Here is a 19141-nt window from a genome sequence, read left to right as displayed (position 1 = left end):
AGAGAACGCACCTCTGCAGGGAGACCCCAGACCCTGCCCCTCGCCTGCCTGCCATAGCCCCCTCCTCCCTGCGCCTCTTTTCCAGGCGGTACCGAAGTCCTTCCTACACACACGCTATTTTTGTACCATCACTCTCTCCTTCCTCTCCCCCTTCCCCCCCATATTCACTTACTTCCTGCTTTTCCTGCACCTCGGCCCAGCTCGGAAAGAATTGGGTCCCTCTTGCGGACGCCCTCACCCCTACCCCCAGAAGGGGCCCTCTTGGTTTGGGACACAAGGGGCAGGGCCACTTGGTGAGGGGCAAAGCCAGCGCTTCCTCCGCCCCTGCACACACACACATAGACACGCGCGCGCACTGACACACGCGCACACAGACGCCCGCAAACACCCGCCTCGCGGCCCCCAGCCTCTCGCCAGCGGGGAGCCGGGCTAACCGGGAACTGCCCGCGGCCGGAGTCGCGAGGCGAGGGTAGATCGGCCGCAACTTCCCCAGTCCACCTTAAAAGGACGCTGTCGCCTGCTCGCGGCGCTGACCTTAGAAAAACAAGTTTGCGCAAAGTGGAGCGGGGGGCCCGGCCTCTGGGCAGCCCCCAGCGGCGCGTCCACAGCCTCGCAGCCCGCGCTGGCGGCGCAGGTCCGAGCCGGCAGTGAGTGGAGGCGATGCGGGAAGCGGGCCGGCTTGGGCTGGGGGGGGCGGGGGGGCGCACAGCCAGAGCTTCCCAACTAGCACCGGGTCGGGGCCCGAGGCTTGCCGAGTCCCGAACCTAAGCGGGGAGCACGGACGAAAGGGGCGGCCGAGGCCGCCTCCCCAAGCGGCCGCCGCGGACCAGGAGGGGGTGCCGGGGCGCGGGCGCGCAATCGGGAGGCGGAGGGTGGGGGAAGACACTGGAGCCCCGGCCCCGGCGCGCCGCGCGGCCCGCGCTCCCTCCCACCTTCTCTCCCTCCCCCGGGGCGCGCTGCTGGCGGGCGCGCAAGCGGGCGCTCGCGGGGAAGGTGCCGCGGCCGGAGCCCTCCACCTCCTCCGGCGGGAAGAGAGAGGAGAGGAGGGCGGGAGGCGGCGGCCGGAGGGCGGGGGCGGCGGCCAGGACTGCGGGCCGGAGCGGGGCGAGCCGGCGGCGCCGCGGAGGAGCCCAGGCGGGGCTGGGGGGCTGCGGCGGGGGCGGCTCCGCGCGGCCGGGCGGCCGTGCTTGCCCCTCGCCCTGCCCGCGTCTCTCAGCTCTCCCGCGCGGTCTGTCTTGCTCTGCGCGCTGCTCGCTCACTCCTCTTTCTACCTCGCTCGCGCTCTCTCCCTCCCTCTCTCTTTCTCCCTCTCCGCGTCTCTGGCTCTCTGCCTGGCTCCCTTGGGTCTGTTTCTCTCTCCCGCCGCCTCCCTCTGTCCGTCTCCGCTTTATTTCTCGCGCGCTTGGGGTCTCCGCTTTCCGTCTCTCAGTCTCTCCCGGGGGGAGGGGGGGCTTCTCCGAAAAGCCGGCGGCGGGCACCGCGGCCCCCCCACCGCCCCGGGCGCCCGAAAGGGAAGGGAGCAGCCGGGCCGGGAGGGGCGGCGGGGGAGGGGGCGCCTTAGTCATTTCCCCGCTCCAGCTCGCGCCGCCCGGGCGCGCACTCACGGCCGCTCTCCTCCTCGCTCCACAGTCGCGGCCCATGGAGCCCGCCGGCCCGGCCCCCGGCCGCCTCGGGCCGCTGCTCTGGCTGCTGCTCGCCGTGTCCTGCGCCTGGCCAGGTAAGCACCCCTCTCGGCCCTCCCCAAACTGCCAGTGGCTCAGGCCGCCACTCGGATCCACTTGGCTGATGCCAAGCAGTAATCGGAGGGAGAGATGCCTGCCATTTGGGGGTAGAGTTGCGGAAACTGAGGCCCAGAGAGGGCCAGCCACTTGCCCAAGGTCACACAGCCAAGGATAGAACCCAGATCTCTCCCCGGAGGTCTGTCTGTCCGGACCCGGACGGCGCTCTGGACTGGGCACTGGGGCTCAGTGGATGAGTGGGCTGGGGCAGCCCCTGCCCCAAGAGGAAGGATGGTCTGTTTGTGTTTTCAGGGCATTATTAATAGAAGCAGTCTAGTGCGGGGACTTGGGTTTTCCACATGTGTGACTCTTGGGTCTTAAAAAGGGGGTGGGGGCAGAGGTCATTCCTGTGTGGCCTGGGATGGAACAGAACAGGGGCCTCGCTGGCTCTGGCACTCGGAGTAAACAGCTTCAGTGTTGGGGGGGGGGGTGACGCGAAGGAGGAAGGGACGCCACGGTAACCCTGGGGTGAGCTGGTGCGAACAACAGATCCTGATGTGAAAACACATCCGAATGTCTCTGTGGTCGCCAGGGCCCTCTTGCTGCTGGGGTGAGCACCCGGCTTTCCCTTCTTACCGCACTCCTTTCCCGCGGTTCCCTACTTCCTCCTACCTTCCCCAGCTCCCTGCAGCTCCCTGCAGCTCAGGTGCTCTGCGAGGCTGTTACCTGTAGCTCAGAGCATGTCTTTTTTGTTGGCCTACATCAAACACCTGGCTGTCGCCAGCAGGCGGGCTCTGAAGGCTACTGTGTGTGTTCGCCAAGGGGTGAGGTCACCGCTCAGGAGTTCCGCTTCTTAAAGGGCTTTTGCAAAACCCCGGTCTCCTGGGAGGGTGTGGGATTCAGAGAAACGGCATGTGAGGAGGTGGGGGCACAGCGGGGTACTTGGGGTTTTGGCTTCTTGGGAGCTGTGTGTCGTCAGAGAGGTGTCTGTACCTCCTACCCTTGAGGGAGTTAAGGATGAGCTCAGTATCCACTTCTCTGCCCGCCTCCCCCCTTTGCATTTGCCTAGAAACTGGTAACCATCTTACAGCAAGGGAGAAAAGAGAACTAGCAAAGAGTGGGTGGAGAGAGAAGTGGGGGTGGACAGCAGCTTCTCTCTGCCCTCCAGTTTTCTCTGAACCCTCCGAGTCCACATGGGTACTCCCTACCCCCACCCCCTGGGTTTTTCAGTTCCAGTCGGGTCCTTGCTGGAAGGAAGGAAGTGTGGATATATTTCATGTCCCTGCTGAGTGGCATCTCCAATCTCTCCTTTCCTGCCTGGCCCTCTGCAAAAGTCCGAGTTCCTGCTCTTCTGTTCTTTGTCCTTCCCTGCCTGGAAATGATTGAGGTTCCTTCACCATGGCTCTGCTTTCCTGAATCCGAGGAGGACTAGGCCCCGGCTTATTTCTAAATGCCTGTTCCAGACCCTTCTCAGACTCGACGCTGTGGTTCAGTCCTTGGCAAATGAGCGGTGACTCTAGATTAAGGTCCCCTTTCCTGGGGTTCGGGCTGCCTCCATCACCAAGCAACCCCCTTCTTGCGAGCCAATCTCCCCCTTGTGCCTATAAAAACAATCTATAAAACGGTAAAGATTAGGACATAAAACTTCGGTTCCAATCCATTCAGCATCAATAGCCTGAGAAAGTGGGAGCAGCAGAGGGACCCAAGATTAACTTTGAAATAAATCAATCTTGGGGGATAAGAATGTACTTTTTGGTTGAAGGTGACGGGGTGATGACTGGTGTGTCATGGTCGCCTTAGATCACACCACCCAGCACCCTTTGCCCTGTTCTGCAGGGTCCTGTGATCCCCTTTTAGGCCTGGCTGTGGAATTCACCTGTTTTGGCTCAAGGCTGGCTTCTGGCCCCTCCTTCAGTAGCTCCAGGCATGGAATTTATGACAACACTGAGTGCAGCAGGACAGAAGGGCAGGAAGGTAGTAGAAGGCAGTTGTCCAATTTTCTAAGAAAATGGATTTGTTCGAGTGAGAAACTCAAATGTCAGGCTTAGCAAGGCGGCTCTGGATTGAATGCCTACTAGTGTCTCAGGCAGAGCTGTCAGCCTGGGAGGTGTCACGTGATGACTGCAGCTTCACATGATCACCAAGTGAAGGGGGCTGGTCATGTGAATTCTCTTGGCTGGGGGAGACCAGGGGAAAGAAGTTTCTAAAGATTGTTTTCCGCATAAAGGCCACCAAAGAGGGATTCTAGAAACGATGCCAGTGAAGTCGCTTAACCTGTATTCTGGGAGCCAGTGTGAGGCGGATGTTCTAAAACAGCCGTGCAGAGGGCGATGCTGAAACCAGGGGAGACCCTGGGGCCCAGGGACCACAGTTAGGCAGACTGATGCTGCACCATCTGAAGGCTGCACTCTGGGATACAGCAAACATGCAGAAACGGTTCTTGCTTGGCTCCTCCTAGACCTTGGAACCTCTGGGTCACCCCTCTTCTTGGCAGATCTGTTTACTCTTGCCCTCTGTCCTGGAGGAGGCCAGGCCAAGTGGAGGTTCAGGCCAAGTTGGGGGCAGCTGGGCCCTCTGGTAAACCTCTGTGACGTAAGAGTATCAGGGTGGCATGTTGGTGGCTCCCCTGTACTTTCCTAAGTGATAAAGTTACTCTCATTTCCTCTTTCATAAGAAGAAAAGAAGGGAGGCTCTGCCCCAACGTGATTGGGCTGTTTGGAGATCTTTTAAAGCCCTAGTATTCTGTGGGTACTTTCTGGCTGTTCCCTTAGCAACCCCGTGGAGACCCGTAGTGTGAATCGTGCTGTTTCCTGCAGACCTTCAGCACACAAGCAGTCCCGAAGTGAACCATGTGTGGGGAGAAGGGGAGGAACCAATGTTCGTTGAAACCACTTGTCAGCATGCGAGCTAAGTGATTTATCTGCGTATGCTCATTAATCAGCAGAGTCCAGAAGAGGAAAATGGGAGTCTAACACGGATTACCACTAAACTCTGTGACTTCCTGTGTATCGGAGGAGAACCAGGCTCCAGAGAGTTTTATTTTATTTAGTTCTTTTTAAAGAATGTATTTTGTTTTTGTTGGTGTTGAGGGCACACGATAGAACAGACATTGTTCAACAGTTTCCCCAGGTCCGGCTCAGTGGTAGAGACGATGTTGTACTTTCCATTGTACGGCCATGCTTCACCTCACGTTCCAAGTTGTTCCTCCCTTATTAAGATACACACACGACCCCCTAAGTGTCCTATTTGATCTTTGCCATTGCTGTTGTCAGTTTTGATTTCTCAGCGGTAGATCTTGTACAGTGCGCCAGAGTGGACATTCTTTCTGAGTGAAGGGAAACTATTGTGTGGGTTTTAAGAAAACTTCAGGGGAGGTTTCCAATGAAGACTTTACGCGTTATCTCAGGGCACTTGCTTCAGAGGTTCATCCAGCCTCCCTAACTCCAGAAAGTCTGGAGTCCAGCAGAATTTGAAATTCTGTTCTGCATCTTCCTCCTTTTGATCAGCCTTCTATATAATCTAGTAAAAATGTTCAGGAGTGGAAACAAGGAACCATCCACTTTTTCTGGCTCACGGCAAAGGTTGTTCATGAGAAAATTAGTCACATTGCATTTTCTTCTTCTAGTCCTGATAACTCCTTCCTCTGTTGTTCCAGGTAATAGAGACCAATTGCCATACCTTGGAAGGCCACTTGCAAGCTTTTAAGACTGCAGGCCATATGTAATAAGCTAAAAAGTGAAACAGAAGCACTAACCAATTCACCATGACCCTGCATCTCCACACCAGGGAACCAGATCCTAGGAGGTGTTGGTCCATAAGTTTTCGCTGACCGAATTGTTATAGAAATAGATCACCAGGCCTTTTTCCTAAGACGCAATCCTCCAAATATGTGTTAGCTGAGCAAGGGCTTGCACCACCCAGAGACACGCAAGTCTAAAACTTGGCCAAGGAGTACATGTGGTAAGGAGCCCAGGTTTTTGCATCTAGACCTCCTAGAATAGCCTCGAGGAAGGAGTTTAATGATTCAGTCAGGCTCTCTGGGTCCAAACAGGAGAGTTTTGGAGCTTAGGGGCAGAAGGAACCCCACCTGATCTTAAATGGAGGCTTGTAGATTCCATCTGGGACCGAAGCTTTTAACTGAGTCACAGTATTTCTCAGATGGAAATGCTGACAGCCCCTTGGTTCTCAGCGCCCGGGGAATGACGTAGCTCCGTAAGCACCCCCCCCCCATCTGGGCTGCCGAGCTCTGGAGCCCCTAGAGCTGGAATATTCCTCCTTGCGTCTTCCCGGTGCCCTTTGCAACAGATGGTGAGGGGGTGTGCAAGAGGAAGGGAGTCTAAAAGTGTTACACGGATCCCACACGCTCGCTCGCTACCTCCAATGGCTTCCTGCGACAGGTTATTTTCTTATTTGTCGCCTTGGACTGACGAAGGTTTTTCTTCTCTCTCTCCTTTTGAAATGTGCTGAGATTTCTGGCTTGTCAACACAAGTCATCATGTCACTTCCCTGCGCAAAACTGTTGAGTGGGTCCAAGTTTTCTCTAAAAAAAATAAAATAAATAAAATAATGACTTTAGCAGCTGGGCTGGCTCTCTCCTTTACTGGCCTTATTTCTTGCCACGTGTTTTCTAAAAACTGGCACACTGAGATGCTGTGAGATAACAAGGCTTCCGGACAGCCCTTCCTGGGCCATTCATGTACCTTAGCACCTCCAAGGCCCTGAGAAGTCCTGCAATGTGGAATTACAAGTTGATCCATATTTACGCCAGTGTTCTCCAAACTTGTGTGAACAAGAGGCCTTTGCTTTGCATAACACTCATTAACATATGCCCTAGCACTGTTGGATAACTGTTCTCGTTCAAATCCATGCCCTCAGCTAAACTTGAAGTTCCCCTTGCACCTAGTACCCTGGCGTGAGCTATTTCCCATCAGAAATAACCTTCCTGTGATGGCCTAGAGGTATAAGGAGTTGTGCTGCGAATCCAAAGGCAGATAGTTCGAACCCAGCACCTTTTTCCAGGGAGAAAGATGGGGCCCTCTCCTCTCAGGCGATTTACAGCCCCTGAAAATCCACTCGAGTGTCAACTATGAGTCAGTGCTGATTCTATGGCTCGTAACAAAACACTAACATACTCCCTGGATGGTACAGCCAGTCAGTGCACTTGGCGTCTAACTAAAAAGTTGAAAGTTCAAGTTGTGCCTCAGATGAAAGGCCTGGCTCTGGTACTTCGAACAAACCATCAGTTGAAATCCTACGGAGCACAGTTCTGCTCAGAGACCCGTGGGGTCGTCATGAGTGGGAATGAACTTCATGGCCCACTGTTTAAATATCTCCCTGTCTCCTCGCATCCTCGGTCCTGCAGTATGGCCTGTGCTTGGCTGCTGATCATAAGCTTGAATCCTCTCTTTGGTGCTGTAACAGGAAGGCCTGGCGGTCAGCTCCTGTAAGAGCACAGCTCTTGAAAGCCCTGAGCAAAGCAGCACTGTCAGAAACACATGGGCTGACCAGGAGTCAGAAGTCAACGAGTTGTGTCTTCTGTGCCCAGATGTGCCCAAATGTTATCCATCCTTCAAGGTTCAACTTTAATCCCCCCCTCCTTTGGCCCTGGGGGACTTAACACATATTCTGAATGCTAATCTTAGGTTTTTCCTCTCCCCCTGCCTGAGCTGCTGCTACTGTTGTTGTTACGTGTTGTTATGAGTCGGAAGCAACCCATAGATGACCCTCCAGCAGGTTTTCAGAGGCAGTAAATCGCATGGGAGGAGATTGCCCATCTTTATCCATTGGAGCAGCTGGTGGATTTGAACCGGGTGCATTTGTGTTGGCAGCACAGCACGTTACCACTAGGCTACCAGAGCTCCCTCTGGCCGCTTTCCTTGTTTATCCCCATTTACGTGTGTGTTTTAACAGTTGGTGCCCATCACGCTTCTCCAACGTTGGTGAGCTGTTTAGTCTCTCCACAAAGAACTGAAGCACCGCCCAGTGCTAAGGCGTGGGCTTGGAGCCAGGACTCAGTGTGAAGCCCTGCTTGCTGCCAGCTGCACGTTGACTGGACTTCCTGCATCTCAGTTTGCCCATCTGTATAAGAGGGATGATTAACAACTCTATTTGCAGCAAGGAGCAAATCCGTTAACATAGTTGTAATAATGCTTGTGAGCACACAATCCCTGATGAGCGATGCTGTGTTCATCTTCTGTTTCCGTCTCGATTTCATCGTCTGTGGAATTGGGACTGCCCATCGTCCAGGGGGTGGCACGGCATTATTAACCTATGCGTGCTTTGGCGGCCTAGTGGTAGAGAGTTGTGCTGACAGCCCAAAGGCAGGCAGTTTGAATCCACCAGCTCCTTCCCGGTAGGAAGATCCACAGTCTCCTCCCATGTGATTTACAGCCTCTGAAAATCCACTGGAGGGCCGGGTATGAGTCACTTCTGACGGAACTAGCAATGAACAACAACTAACCAGAGGAACCCTGGTTTAAGTTTAACAGGGTTTAACAAGGAGTTCTTGACTGCGAGCTGGAAGGTCAGCAGTTCGCACCTGCTATGTCGTAGAGGGATGTGACCATCTACTTCTATATAAAGATTACATCCTGGAAAACCCTGTGGGGCTGTTCTACTCTGTCTCATAGGATTGCCGTGAGTCAGATCAATTTGACAGAACTCAGTTTGGTTATTTGGTACTAACCAAAAGGTCATCAGTTTGAGTCCACCCAACAGAACAGCAAAACAAAGACTGGTGATTTATTTCCTCACATTAACAGCTATTGAAATTTCTGAAGCATTTATACTATAAGACACATGGATGAAGGTGCATGAGCCAGGGTAAGCTCAATGACATTGGGTGCTTTTTGCGGTCCTTTCAGTATTGTAAACCATCTTGTAGCTATGGTAGTTGTTATGTGTTCTCCATTCACCTGTGACTCATAGAGACCCTATGTATAACAGCTCTGAACCCTGCTCTATCCTGAGCCAACCTTATTGTCCCTGATACACCTATCCCCATTGCCCCAGTTGCTGAGTCAATGCACCTCATCGAGGGTCTTCCTTTCTTGTGCTGCCCCTCCACCCTCCCAAGCATGACATCCTTCTCCTAGGACTGGCCCCTCCTTGCAGCATGCCCGAAGTATGTCAGACAGAGCTTCAGAATCCTTGCCTTCAAGGAGCAGCCTGCTTTTACCCTTTTCAGGATGGACCTGTTTGTTCTCCTAGCAGTCCATGATATATTCAGTATTCTTCTCTCCAGCACCACAGCTCAAAGGCATCAGTTCTTCTTCTATCATCTTTAGTCATTGTCCTGCTTCCTGATGCATTGTACGTAATTGCAAAGACCATGGCCTGGATCAGGATCACCTCAACAGCAACTGTTGAGTGAGTGGATGGCATTGAACTAGAGAATTTTTCCCCCCTCCCTAGCAGCTTTTCTGCTGTTGAGGAGGATGCACAAGTGGAGTGTGAAAACCCAACGAGCGTGACTTCATTGTCTGTTACAGGGACTTGGTGCCGTGGGCACTGTCTGCCTCTAGGTGTCTCTGTCCAGGTGGATTCCAGAGCTGGGGACCTGAAGGGGGCCTGAGAGAGCCATCCGGCTGCCTCATCACGTAGCCAAGAAAACAGAGGCCTAGAGAGCTGAAGGGACTGGCCATGCTCACTGGCAGAGCCTGGGAGGTGCCAAGCCACCTGCCGTCCAGGCCGTGGCTGGGTTGGTGCCCACTGCTCAAGCCGGACAGGAGCCAGGATTCCATAGTGAGAAACAATAATAATAACAGTTACCATTTCCGGCCCCTTGCTGGCTCAGAACCTGGCAGGTAAGCCCTTGGCTTGGTCACCTTGGGTGGTTTGCACGTCACCGCCAAGCTCTGCAGAGATCAAGGATCAGAGAGGCAAAGCAAGTTATTCGAGGAAACCCAGTTAATGTCAGAGTTGGGCTTGTAGCGCAGGTCCGTGTGTTCGCCGCAGAGCCCGTGTTGTGAAGTCCTGCACCATTTCCTTAGGTAGCATTGTGCCTTGATTGATAGGCAGGGAAATCGAGGCCCAGAGGGGCTGGCATCCTGCCCCCATGGTGTGTCACTGACACATCTGTTGATGAGGATGCTCTCCCAGGAGGTGGGACAGGGTGTGTTCCAAGATGTCCCGGGACTAGAGAAGCTTCTGTTTCAGCAGTAGAAACCACTCTCCTCTTCACACTGGGCTGTCCTTCCCTTCCAAAGCCTCCGCAGGATGGACTTCCCCTGCCAGGTGTCTTATACCAGGCGCTCAGTCCCGGGAGGTGCAGAACAGCTGAGGTGGGAGTTGGCAGTGAGCTACCGTCTGTGAGATTTCCTGGACATCCATTTGGGGAGCAGGGTGCGTGATGCTGCCTGTTGTCGCCAGGAGCCAGAGATGAGGAAATGCAGTGTGTGGCTCAGAGGAGGATTTTATCAGGGAGTGATCGTTGATCGTTGCGGCTCCAGCTAGGAGGCTGTCTGAGCTGGGCCCGTTTGCTCTCCAAGCTGCAGCATCCCCAAAAAGTGAGCCCAGGATGGAAGGAAGCATCAGTGCATGCGGAGACCCACTGTATGTCAGGCTCAGACTGTGCCTTCAACCCCTAGCTTCTCTTCCTTATCCTTTTATTTTAGAAAATTGCACACATCCCCCAAATTAGGAAAAATGCCATGATGAACAGCAGCTGCCTACACTCAGCCACTTTTATCCCACCTGTCCCTTGCTTCGCTGGGACATTCTGATTCCAGTGCTGGACATTGTGGGTCATTACGCATCACAATGAGTCTCAAAGCTTGGAGCCCTTCATCCTGTTTTACAGATGAGGAGACTGAAGCTCCTCCAAGCCAAAATGGGTGCCTTCTAAAGCCATAAAAAGCTGGTGAGAGTTAAAGTCTGTTGTCTCTCCTAACCACCTCTCTGTCTTCATGATGGTCTCTATAATTGTACTCTTTTTTTCCCATTCAACAGATTTTTCAGGCCTTCTACTACGTGTGAAGAGTGATTTGAGTTGCTGGGGATATAACTGTGAATAAGATAAACAAAAACATCCGCCCTCATAGAGGTGACATTTTAGTAAGGAAGGAGAAAAAAAAAGCAAGTAAACAAATCATGCCGGGTGGGAAGACAGGCTTCAAGAAGGACACCAGGGAGATGAAGGGATAGGAAACAGGGAGGATGGAGGCAGAGGGAAGGCCTCTCTGATGAGCAAGTTGAGGATGACTTATAACGACCCTATGAATGACCAACCTGAGCTCTGTCTTGTCCTGTGCCGTCCTTCTCACACCTGCCACACTTGAGCGCATTGCAGCAGTCACTGTATCAGTCTGTCTCATTGAGGGTCTTCCTTTCTTTCACTGACCCTCCTCCTTTGTGAGCAAGAGGACCCTCTCCAAGGAATAGCCTTTGCAAACAGCATGTCCAAAGCATGTGAGACGAAGCTTCACCATCCTTGCCTCTGAGGAGCACTCCGGCGGTACTTTCTCCATCATATATCTATTTGTTCTTTTGACAATACTCTTCTCAAACACCATAGCTCAAAGGCGTCAGTTCTTCTTTCATTCTTCTTGTCCTGTTCTCAGATGCATAGCAGGTGATTGGAAAGAAAGGTAACTGGCTTGATTCAGGTGCACCTTAGTCTTTAAACTGACATCATTGCTTTTTAGGACTTTGGAAAGGTCCCTGACAGCTGACTTCCCCAGGGTAAAATGTTTACTGATTTCCTGACTGCTGGTATGAAGGGTATTGTTTGTGGATCCAAGTAAGAAATGGTGGACAATGATGTTACCTCTTGGCCCAGTGGTGAAGAATTTTGTTTTCTTGATGTTGAGATATAATTTACATTGAAGGCTGTAGTCCTTGATCGACAGCAAATGCCTCAAATCCTCCTTGCTTTCAGCACAGACCTCACTTAAACTGAAGGAGCGCCCATGAGAGTATCAAATAAAAAAAAAGAGCACTCCAGGCTGAAGGAACAGCAAATGCAAAGGCCCTGAAACCAGAGTGACTGTGGAATGTTCTAGAAATAGCAATGCAGCCAGTGTGGCCATAGGAGAAATAGAGGCGGATGGAGCTTATTGGGAGAGCTACCAAGGCAGCCCAGGTAGGATTTTGTTTGTTGAGCCCCTAGTGTTGAGCACACCAGCATATGTGCTAGATCTTTCCTCAATGCATCATCTCAGTGAATTCTCATCACAGTTCTATGAGAGAGGAATGATTATTACACCCATTAGACAGATGATGAAACAGAGGCTCAGGGAGGTAAGGTAAGGCCAAAGGTCACATATTGTGTAAGTGCAGAGCGAGGACTTGAACCTCTCACTCTCATCCTCATCAAGCTTTGCTATGTCCACCTTGGCCCCCACTCAGTCTGTTCATCCTACAGCTGTTGTAGGGAATCAGATCATTGTAGGTCCTGTTTAGAACCTTCTACACGAAGAGTAAAATCACATTCCTTACCAAGGCCCATAAAAGTGTGATATTATTTGCTCCCTGCCATTCTTGTTAACCTCTCCACATAACACATTCCCCTTCCGCCATGGGTTTTGGCCATGATGGCTTCTTTCTGGCCTTCATATTTGTATTCTACCTCAGGACCTTTGCACTTGCTCTGATATCCTGGAACACCTTCCCTGGCTACCTTCAAGTCTCAGCAAGGCTTTTCCTTGACTGTCCCATTCTAGGAAAAGTTTCCTCTGTTATTTTCTGTCACTATGTCAGATCTGTTGACTCCCTAGCTCTCCTAGCCTGTTTCATTAGCTCAGCTCTGTTTCTCCCACTGAAGAAGAGTCTAGCCAAAAGGGCTATTTAATAGCTGAAAGCTTGATGGTTCATATCTACCAGCCACTCTGCAGGACTAACCATAGGCAGTCTCATCCCATAAAAATGCACGTCCTTGGAGACCTGATGGAAGGTGGTCATGAATTGATGGCAGTGGGCGGGTCCACCAGCTCCATGCTGGCAGGTGCTGGGTCTCCTAGAACCTCAGTGCAGTGCCTGGAACATGGTGATGGGATAATGCATATTTGTTGGATGAAAGAACAAGGTGGCTACTAGGTCATCTGGACAGTAACCTGTCCAGAAGCAGTTGTTGTTAGGTGCCTTCGCGTGTGGCCCATAGCGACCACATGAACAACAGATCTGAACCCTGTGCCATCCTCATAATCCCCGACACGCTCATTGCTCCAGTCACTGTGTCAATCAGTCTGTCTGGTTGAGGGTCTCCCTCTCTCTTGCCGACCCCTCCACCTTTCCAAGCATGATATCCCTTTCCAAGGAATAACGTTTCCTACATATAAACCCAAGGGAGCTGTGGTGACCTAGTGACAACAGGCTGCACCACAGTCTCAAAGAACACGTGGTTTGGATCCACCAGTTACTCCATTGTAAAAGGACGGGCAGTCTCCGCCCATGTAATTTACAATCTCTGAAAACCTTCTGGAGAGTCAGCTGTAAGTTCGTTCTGACTGATCAGCGCACTGCAGCAACAGGTAACACATCCGAAGTAAGACAAAGCCTGTCACCTTTGCCTCCAAGGAGCACTCTGGTTGCACCTTCTCCAAGATAGAACTGTTCTTTTGGCCTTTCATGGAATATTCAATACTCTTCTCTAACACCAGAGTCAATTCTTCTGTCCTCCTTACTCATTGTCCAGCTTTCAGATGCCTAGCAAGTGATTGAAAAGACCTTGGCCTGGATTAGGCACACCTTAGTCCTCAAACTGACATCATTGCTCCTTAATAATTTGGAGAGGTCCCTAACTGCAGACCCTCCCAGTGCAGTACATCCAAAAGCAGAGCTGTATACCTTAAGATACCGCCCTACCTTTAAGACGAGGCTGGTGACACAAAGTGCTGCCCAGAGTCATTGTGCTGCCGTGTTGTTCTTAGATGCCGCTGATTAGACTGTGACTCATGGTGACCCTGTGAACAACAGATCTGAACCCTGTCCCTGTCCGGTGCCATCCTTACCATCGGTGATACCCTCGAGCCCATTGTCACAGTCACAGTGTCAGCCCATCTTGTTGAGGGGTGTCTTCCCTTTCTCTGACCCTCTCTTTTCCCCAGATTGGACCCTAAAATGCCAGAGAACGTAAACTCTGATTGCACAGTAGGTTAAGGGGAAACGACTGAAAAAAACTCCCAGATTGCTGAGAACTCCAGCTTCCCAAAACTGCCTGCCCCAGTTTAGAAAGCGTGATGAACCAGCAGGCGCCGTGGGAACTGTGGGCCATGATGCAGCCAGAGCTGCATCCTTCTCTTGGGTTTGGTTTGGTGGCCCAGCTCAGGGTCACCCTGCCGCCCAAAGTCACTTCACACGCGATGTGATGGGCCGTTAGCTTAGGGCATAACAGAGTCAGATTGCTCCCAGTCCTGTGATGTTGGTTGGCCAAGGGGTGGTACTTCCCTGAAACCCAACCTTGTCATCTCTGAAATAAGTGGAGGCGGTGACAGCACTGCCTTGTTGGGTGGCTGTAGGGGCCAGGTGAGACCAGCCACACTCTCTGAAGTGTCAGGGGCAGTGACCTTTGCCTCCATCACTAAACCAGTTGCTGTTGAATCAGTTCTGACCTTGGGGACCCCACGAGGGGTCAAAGTAGAACTGTACCCCATTGGGTTTTCAGTGGCCGACCTTTTGGAAAGAGAGCATCAGATCTTTCCTCTTCCAAGTAGGCTCAGAAGACCTCCGGCCTTATGGTTAAAAGCCAAGCACGTCAGCCACGGTGATGTTACCATCATGTTGTGCTTTGGGGACTCAAAAGAGAAGGATACCCAGTTTCATCACTTACCAGAAGGGAGACATGACCCGCAGTCCTCTGCCCCTCTCAGCCTCAGTTTCCTCTTCTGTGACATGCCGTGTTGGCGTGGCTGTTGTCCTGAAGGGCCCTTTCAGCTCTGTTGATCTGGCCCTAACTCTCTTGCCCCTCCTCCTGTGACGACATCCTGACTCCCTCTCCTTCAGGGGAGACAGTGGAGAAGGCGCTGGCTTCTGGGCCCCTTCCTGAGTCTGAATCCAGCATGGCCCACTTGCTGAGTTGTGGACTCCCAGGTGTCTTTCTCTCTGAACCTCGGTTTCCCCAGTCAGCACACTGGAGAAGCCGCCACTGCTTCCTCCCGCGCAGGGCTGCTGAGGGTTAAAAGAGAGCTGAGAGCCGTGCAAAGTGCTTTATGTGAGCTGCAAAAAGCTCTGTAAAAAGGAATCGGTGAATAGTGTCAGCTTGGGGAAAAATCTCGTCCGGAGACTGTCTGCTGTAGGCAGCAGAGTACTGAAACCTTGGCAAATGCCATTGAATAAATGTGCGTTGCTTTTAAGAGGGCCTTTATCTCGGCTGGGGAGACCCTGCACGTGTGCCGTTGGTCCCTGAGAGCCCAGTCTCTGGAGCTGGAGGGGACCCCACTCGTCCTCAGGAGGAGCTCCCAAGACAGTTGAGTGGTCTCGGGCTCGAGGCCAGCCGTCTGTGCTTGAACCCGGCTCTGCCACTTGCCCGCCTCTCTGAGTCTCTGCTTCCTCGTCTGTGTGAAGGGTGGTAAGACCAGCCCTCATCTTAGGGGTTTGTGTGAGGATTACAGAAAGCCTCTCATCCTCTATCTGGTACAGTCCCCTCCTTCCTGAGAGAAATCCTGCAGTTCCTGTCCTGTAGGAAAATTTGGGACCTGGAAGTTGGGAGGACACCCACCCTGAGCCCTCAGCCTCTTCAGAACTCGTTTCCAAGCCTTAGTGTCTCCCTCTGCAGAGTGAGGAGGTGACATGCAAGGCCCTCAGGTTGTCCAGGCAGCAAGCCCAGTAGCTGGTGGGTGCTAGCCTTCCCTGGAGACCCTCCCAGTCCCTCCTGGTCCTGCTAGGTCTGTGAAGGGGGTATTGGCCATCACAGCCATCTTTTTGGTTCTTCCCCAGCCGCTTGGCAAACAGGACATTATTTCTAAACACGGCGAGCATGACTGCGTCACTCCCAGGTTCTGTCTTCATTCAGTGGCTGCTCACCACGGGCTCTGGCCTGTGTGGCACCGGCCTTCTCAGCCTGCCCACGAATCCTGCAGAGCCGGCACGAGCGTACGCTGGGGCTCTGCCTCGGGAGAAGCCTCACGCCCTTGGGTGTAAGGCCCTGCTCGTTTGTCACCCTTCATCCTTCTCTTTCTGGCAGCATGTTGACAGCTGCTCTGTGTGTTGAGAGCTGACTGTGTCAGCACGGTGCTAAGTCCTGGGCGTCTGTGAGCCCGTTTCATGCCCGGAACAGTCCTGTTAGCAGCAGCAGCAGCAGCAGCAACCACAGCCCCATTCTACAGATGAAGAGCCCGAGGCCCAGGAGGACTAAGGCATTTCCTGGAGACTCATGGCTGAGTTCAATCCCAAATAGTCATTCACCAAATGCCAGACACTGGTTTAAGCCTGAGAGACACTGCAGGGGCTGCTGAGGCCCTGCTCTCTGTTGTTGTTAGGTTCCGTCAAGTGCACAGCAACTCAGTGACTGAATAACAGACCAAAACCTTGACCTATCCTGTGCCATCCCCATGATCTCTGCCATACTCAAGCCATTTTAGTCGCTGTATCAATCCATCTCATTAAGAGTCAGCTCTGTAGTTGCTTATAAATAAGTGTAGAGATGGAAAGGTGGGCCATCTGATAGGGGGTGGGTGACATGTGCAGAAAGCAGAGGAAGGGGCACCAGGGTGGAGAGTATTTTGTACTGGATGGCCAAGGAAGCCCTCTCAGCTAGGTCCGAAGGAGGAAACGAGGTCAGCCCTACCTGTGTCTAGGGAAAAAGATTTCTAGGTAGGGGACCATGGCACGTGCAAAGGCCCTGAGGTGAGTGGAGAATCTACCATGGTGGTGAAGAGCAGGGCACAAGGATATTGTGAACTGCTTGCTGTGAGGATTCTGGATCTCAGAGTGGATTGAGAAGTAGGGGGGTTCTGAACCAAAAGGTCAGGGGTTCAAACTACCAGAAGAAAGGTGGCTATCCACTTTTCATTGCAGTTACAGCTTTACCCTTTGGGGCAGTTCTGTTCTTCCTGTAGGGTTGCTGTGAGGCGAGGAGCAGGGAGGCCAGCTTGGACTCTGTGATAAGGATCCAGATGCAGGTTGATACTGGACCTGGTGGACAGAGGCTGGAATCTGGTCATTTCTTCAAACTTGGAGTGGCAGGATCTGTTAATAAATGGTATCAGAGGGACATACAGTTCAGTCCAGCTCTCTCACCCTCAGGGGATCAGAAGTGGTGTCCCCTTTTTACAGGTGAGGCAATGGAGCATTAGAGAACAGCAATCCTTTAAGACATACTGTTAGGGAACAGGCTGAGGTCTGTAAGTTCAGCTTTGACCCATCTGGGCACCTTAGGAGTTTACCTATTATAGAGAGGGTTCATTTCCACAAAACTAGCACACTCAGGGCTTCCTGCAGTGGGGGGAGAGGAGAGCACACAAGCCCTCTTCACCCCCCTTACCAGACCAGTGCACCCCATCTGCCTTGGTTTCTTTGCACAGCACCTGAGTCATCTGTGCCTGAAAGGTTTATGTACTCCCAGTGAACGCCTCCTGTTCAGGTGATCTGTCAGAGCCACTCTGCAGGTTAGTCCAGTCCCGGGATAGTCCCAGCCCAACTTGTTCCCAGCAAACGGGCCAGCCTGAGCTCTGGTCTCCCCTGTGCACGCTTGTCCATATGGTTTCTAACTGCTGGAGTGCCTTCTTCCTCCTCACCTTTGCAGGTGCAACTCCAAGTGCCACCACCCCAGGAAGCCTTCCCTGAGTACAGTTCTATCCAAAGACCCACCACCCCACAAGCCTCCTTTTGCCAAGCTGACCACCCCTGCTGCCCCACCAGATTCAGAAAGTTGCAAAGGCAGCTCTGTGTCCTCAACATGGAAGATAGGGCCTGGCAGCAAAGTGAGGTCTTAGTACGGTGTGGGAGGGCATGAATGAATCAGCCAGAGTTCAGAGAAAAATCAATGGCTAGCAGAGCCCAGAGCTCTCCTCTCAGGAACTCCTGAGTCCCTGCAGTCATTCCCATCCTGGAAAAAAGCTCAAAACTCAGTGCCATCAAGTTAGACCGCAGCTGATCGTCCATCAGTAAATCGTGATGGGAGGAGATGGCCCATTTTTCTCCCTCGAAGCCCTGGGTGGATTTGACCTTCCAGAGGCTAGAACCCTCTGGGTCAGCAGCACGCTCACCGTGGGCTGTACCACCAGAGCTCCTCGTCCCTGTGCACCCTCCCACCCCCCGACCAGCCCCAAGTACTGTCTGTCTGCTTCCCCCTGCGCTGCTATTTAGCAGTTCATTTCCAACAAGCCAGCTCACTTCTGCTGTGTCCTGGGTCAGCACACAGTAAGTAGTTGCTCAGTCAAGGTTTGAGGCTCCTCTTTAGGGCAGGACCCTGTACCAGGTGCAGTGCAGAGCTTTGCCAACCAGGAGGTGATGGGACTTGAGGGGATGTCCCTTCCCTCCTCCTTCTCCTCTCTTGCATGCTTGTTGCATGTGGACACTTGTATGGAAGACTCATCCCAGAGCTGGACACACATGGGTACAGGTGTATAAACAGACACACAGGGCTGTGCACAGGCAGCGGCCTCAGGCATACTGTCACCCCTGCCCTCCAATCCTGTGTACATGCACCCATGTCTGTACTCACACGCATACCCCTCCCCACCCCATACATGCCTTCAGCATACTTGCTTCACCTCTTCATGAGCATACATGCTTCTCCACACATCATTCTCACATGCATGCCACTCCCATGGCCCCGTCACACCCACATACTCAAACATATCCACAGCTCACACCCCCAACAGATTTCACAACCCCAGGCATAGATACACGTCACACACCCCCTCACTCCCACTGGCATGCGCTCGTGCTCTCTCTCTCTCTCTCTCTCTCACACACACACACACACACACACTGATTCAGAACCTCTCCTTATGTGACTCACACCCCTGCGTGCCCGCGTTCACCAACCCCTATTTGGACACGCACCCATGTGTACTGTCATATACACACACACTCTCACATCATGTGCTTACATTGCCCTGCATACTCATGTGTGTGTGTTCACACTCACATCCACTCTTGCACTCCCCTGTGTGTGCTGTTTTCATGCATACTCACAGCACACTTGTGTGCGTGTTCTTTGCACACCCCTGCACGCTATCCCAGTACAGTTCTCCACACGCCCCTGCTCACTATCGCAGTGCAGTTCTTCACACACTCCTGCACGCTATCCCAGTGCAGTTCTCCACACACTCCTGCACGCTATCCTAGTGCAGTTCTCCACACACCCCTGCACGCTATCCCAGTGCAGTTCTTCACACACCCCTGCTCACTATCCCAGTGCAGTTCTCCACACCCCTGCTCGTTATCCCAGTGCAGTTCTTCACACACCCCTGCTCACTATCCCAGTGCAGTTCTCCACACACCCCTGCTCGTTATCCCAGTGCAGTTCTTCACACACCCCT

At 52.8% G+C, this 19141-nt stretch overlaps 1 protein-coding gene across 1 annotated transcript in view; it reads left to right on the top strand.

The window, feature by feature from the left end:
- Positions 1–1638: 1638 nt before the first annotated feature.
- SIRPA (signal-regulatory protein alpha) overlaps positions 1639–19141 on the top strand; it is a 50313-nt gene continuing 32810 nt past the window's right edge. Inside the window, exon 1 of the mRNA XM_006881392.1 lies at positions 1639–1717. Coding sequence (XP_006881454.1) covers positions 1639–1717 — 79 coding nt within the window. The remainder of the gene's footprint in view (positions 1718–19141) is intronic.

Source organism: Elephantulus edwardii, unplaced genomic scaffold, assembly GCF_000299155.1.
Source record: "Elephantulus edwardii isolate Elephantulus edwardi_28Jun2011 unplaced genomic scaffold, EleEdw1.0 scaffold00015, whole genome shotgun sequence".
NCBI classification, from domain to species: Eukaryota; Metazoa; Chordata; class Mammalia; order Macroscelidea; family Macroscelididae; genus Elephantulus; species Elephantulus edwardii.
This window is presented reverse-complemented; position numbering and strand designations above follow the sequence as displayed.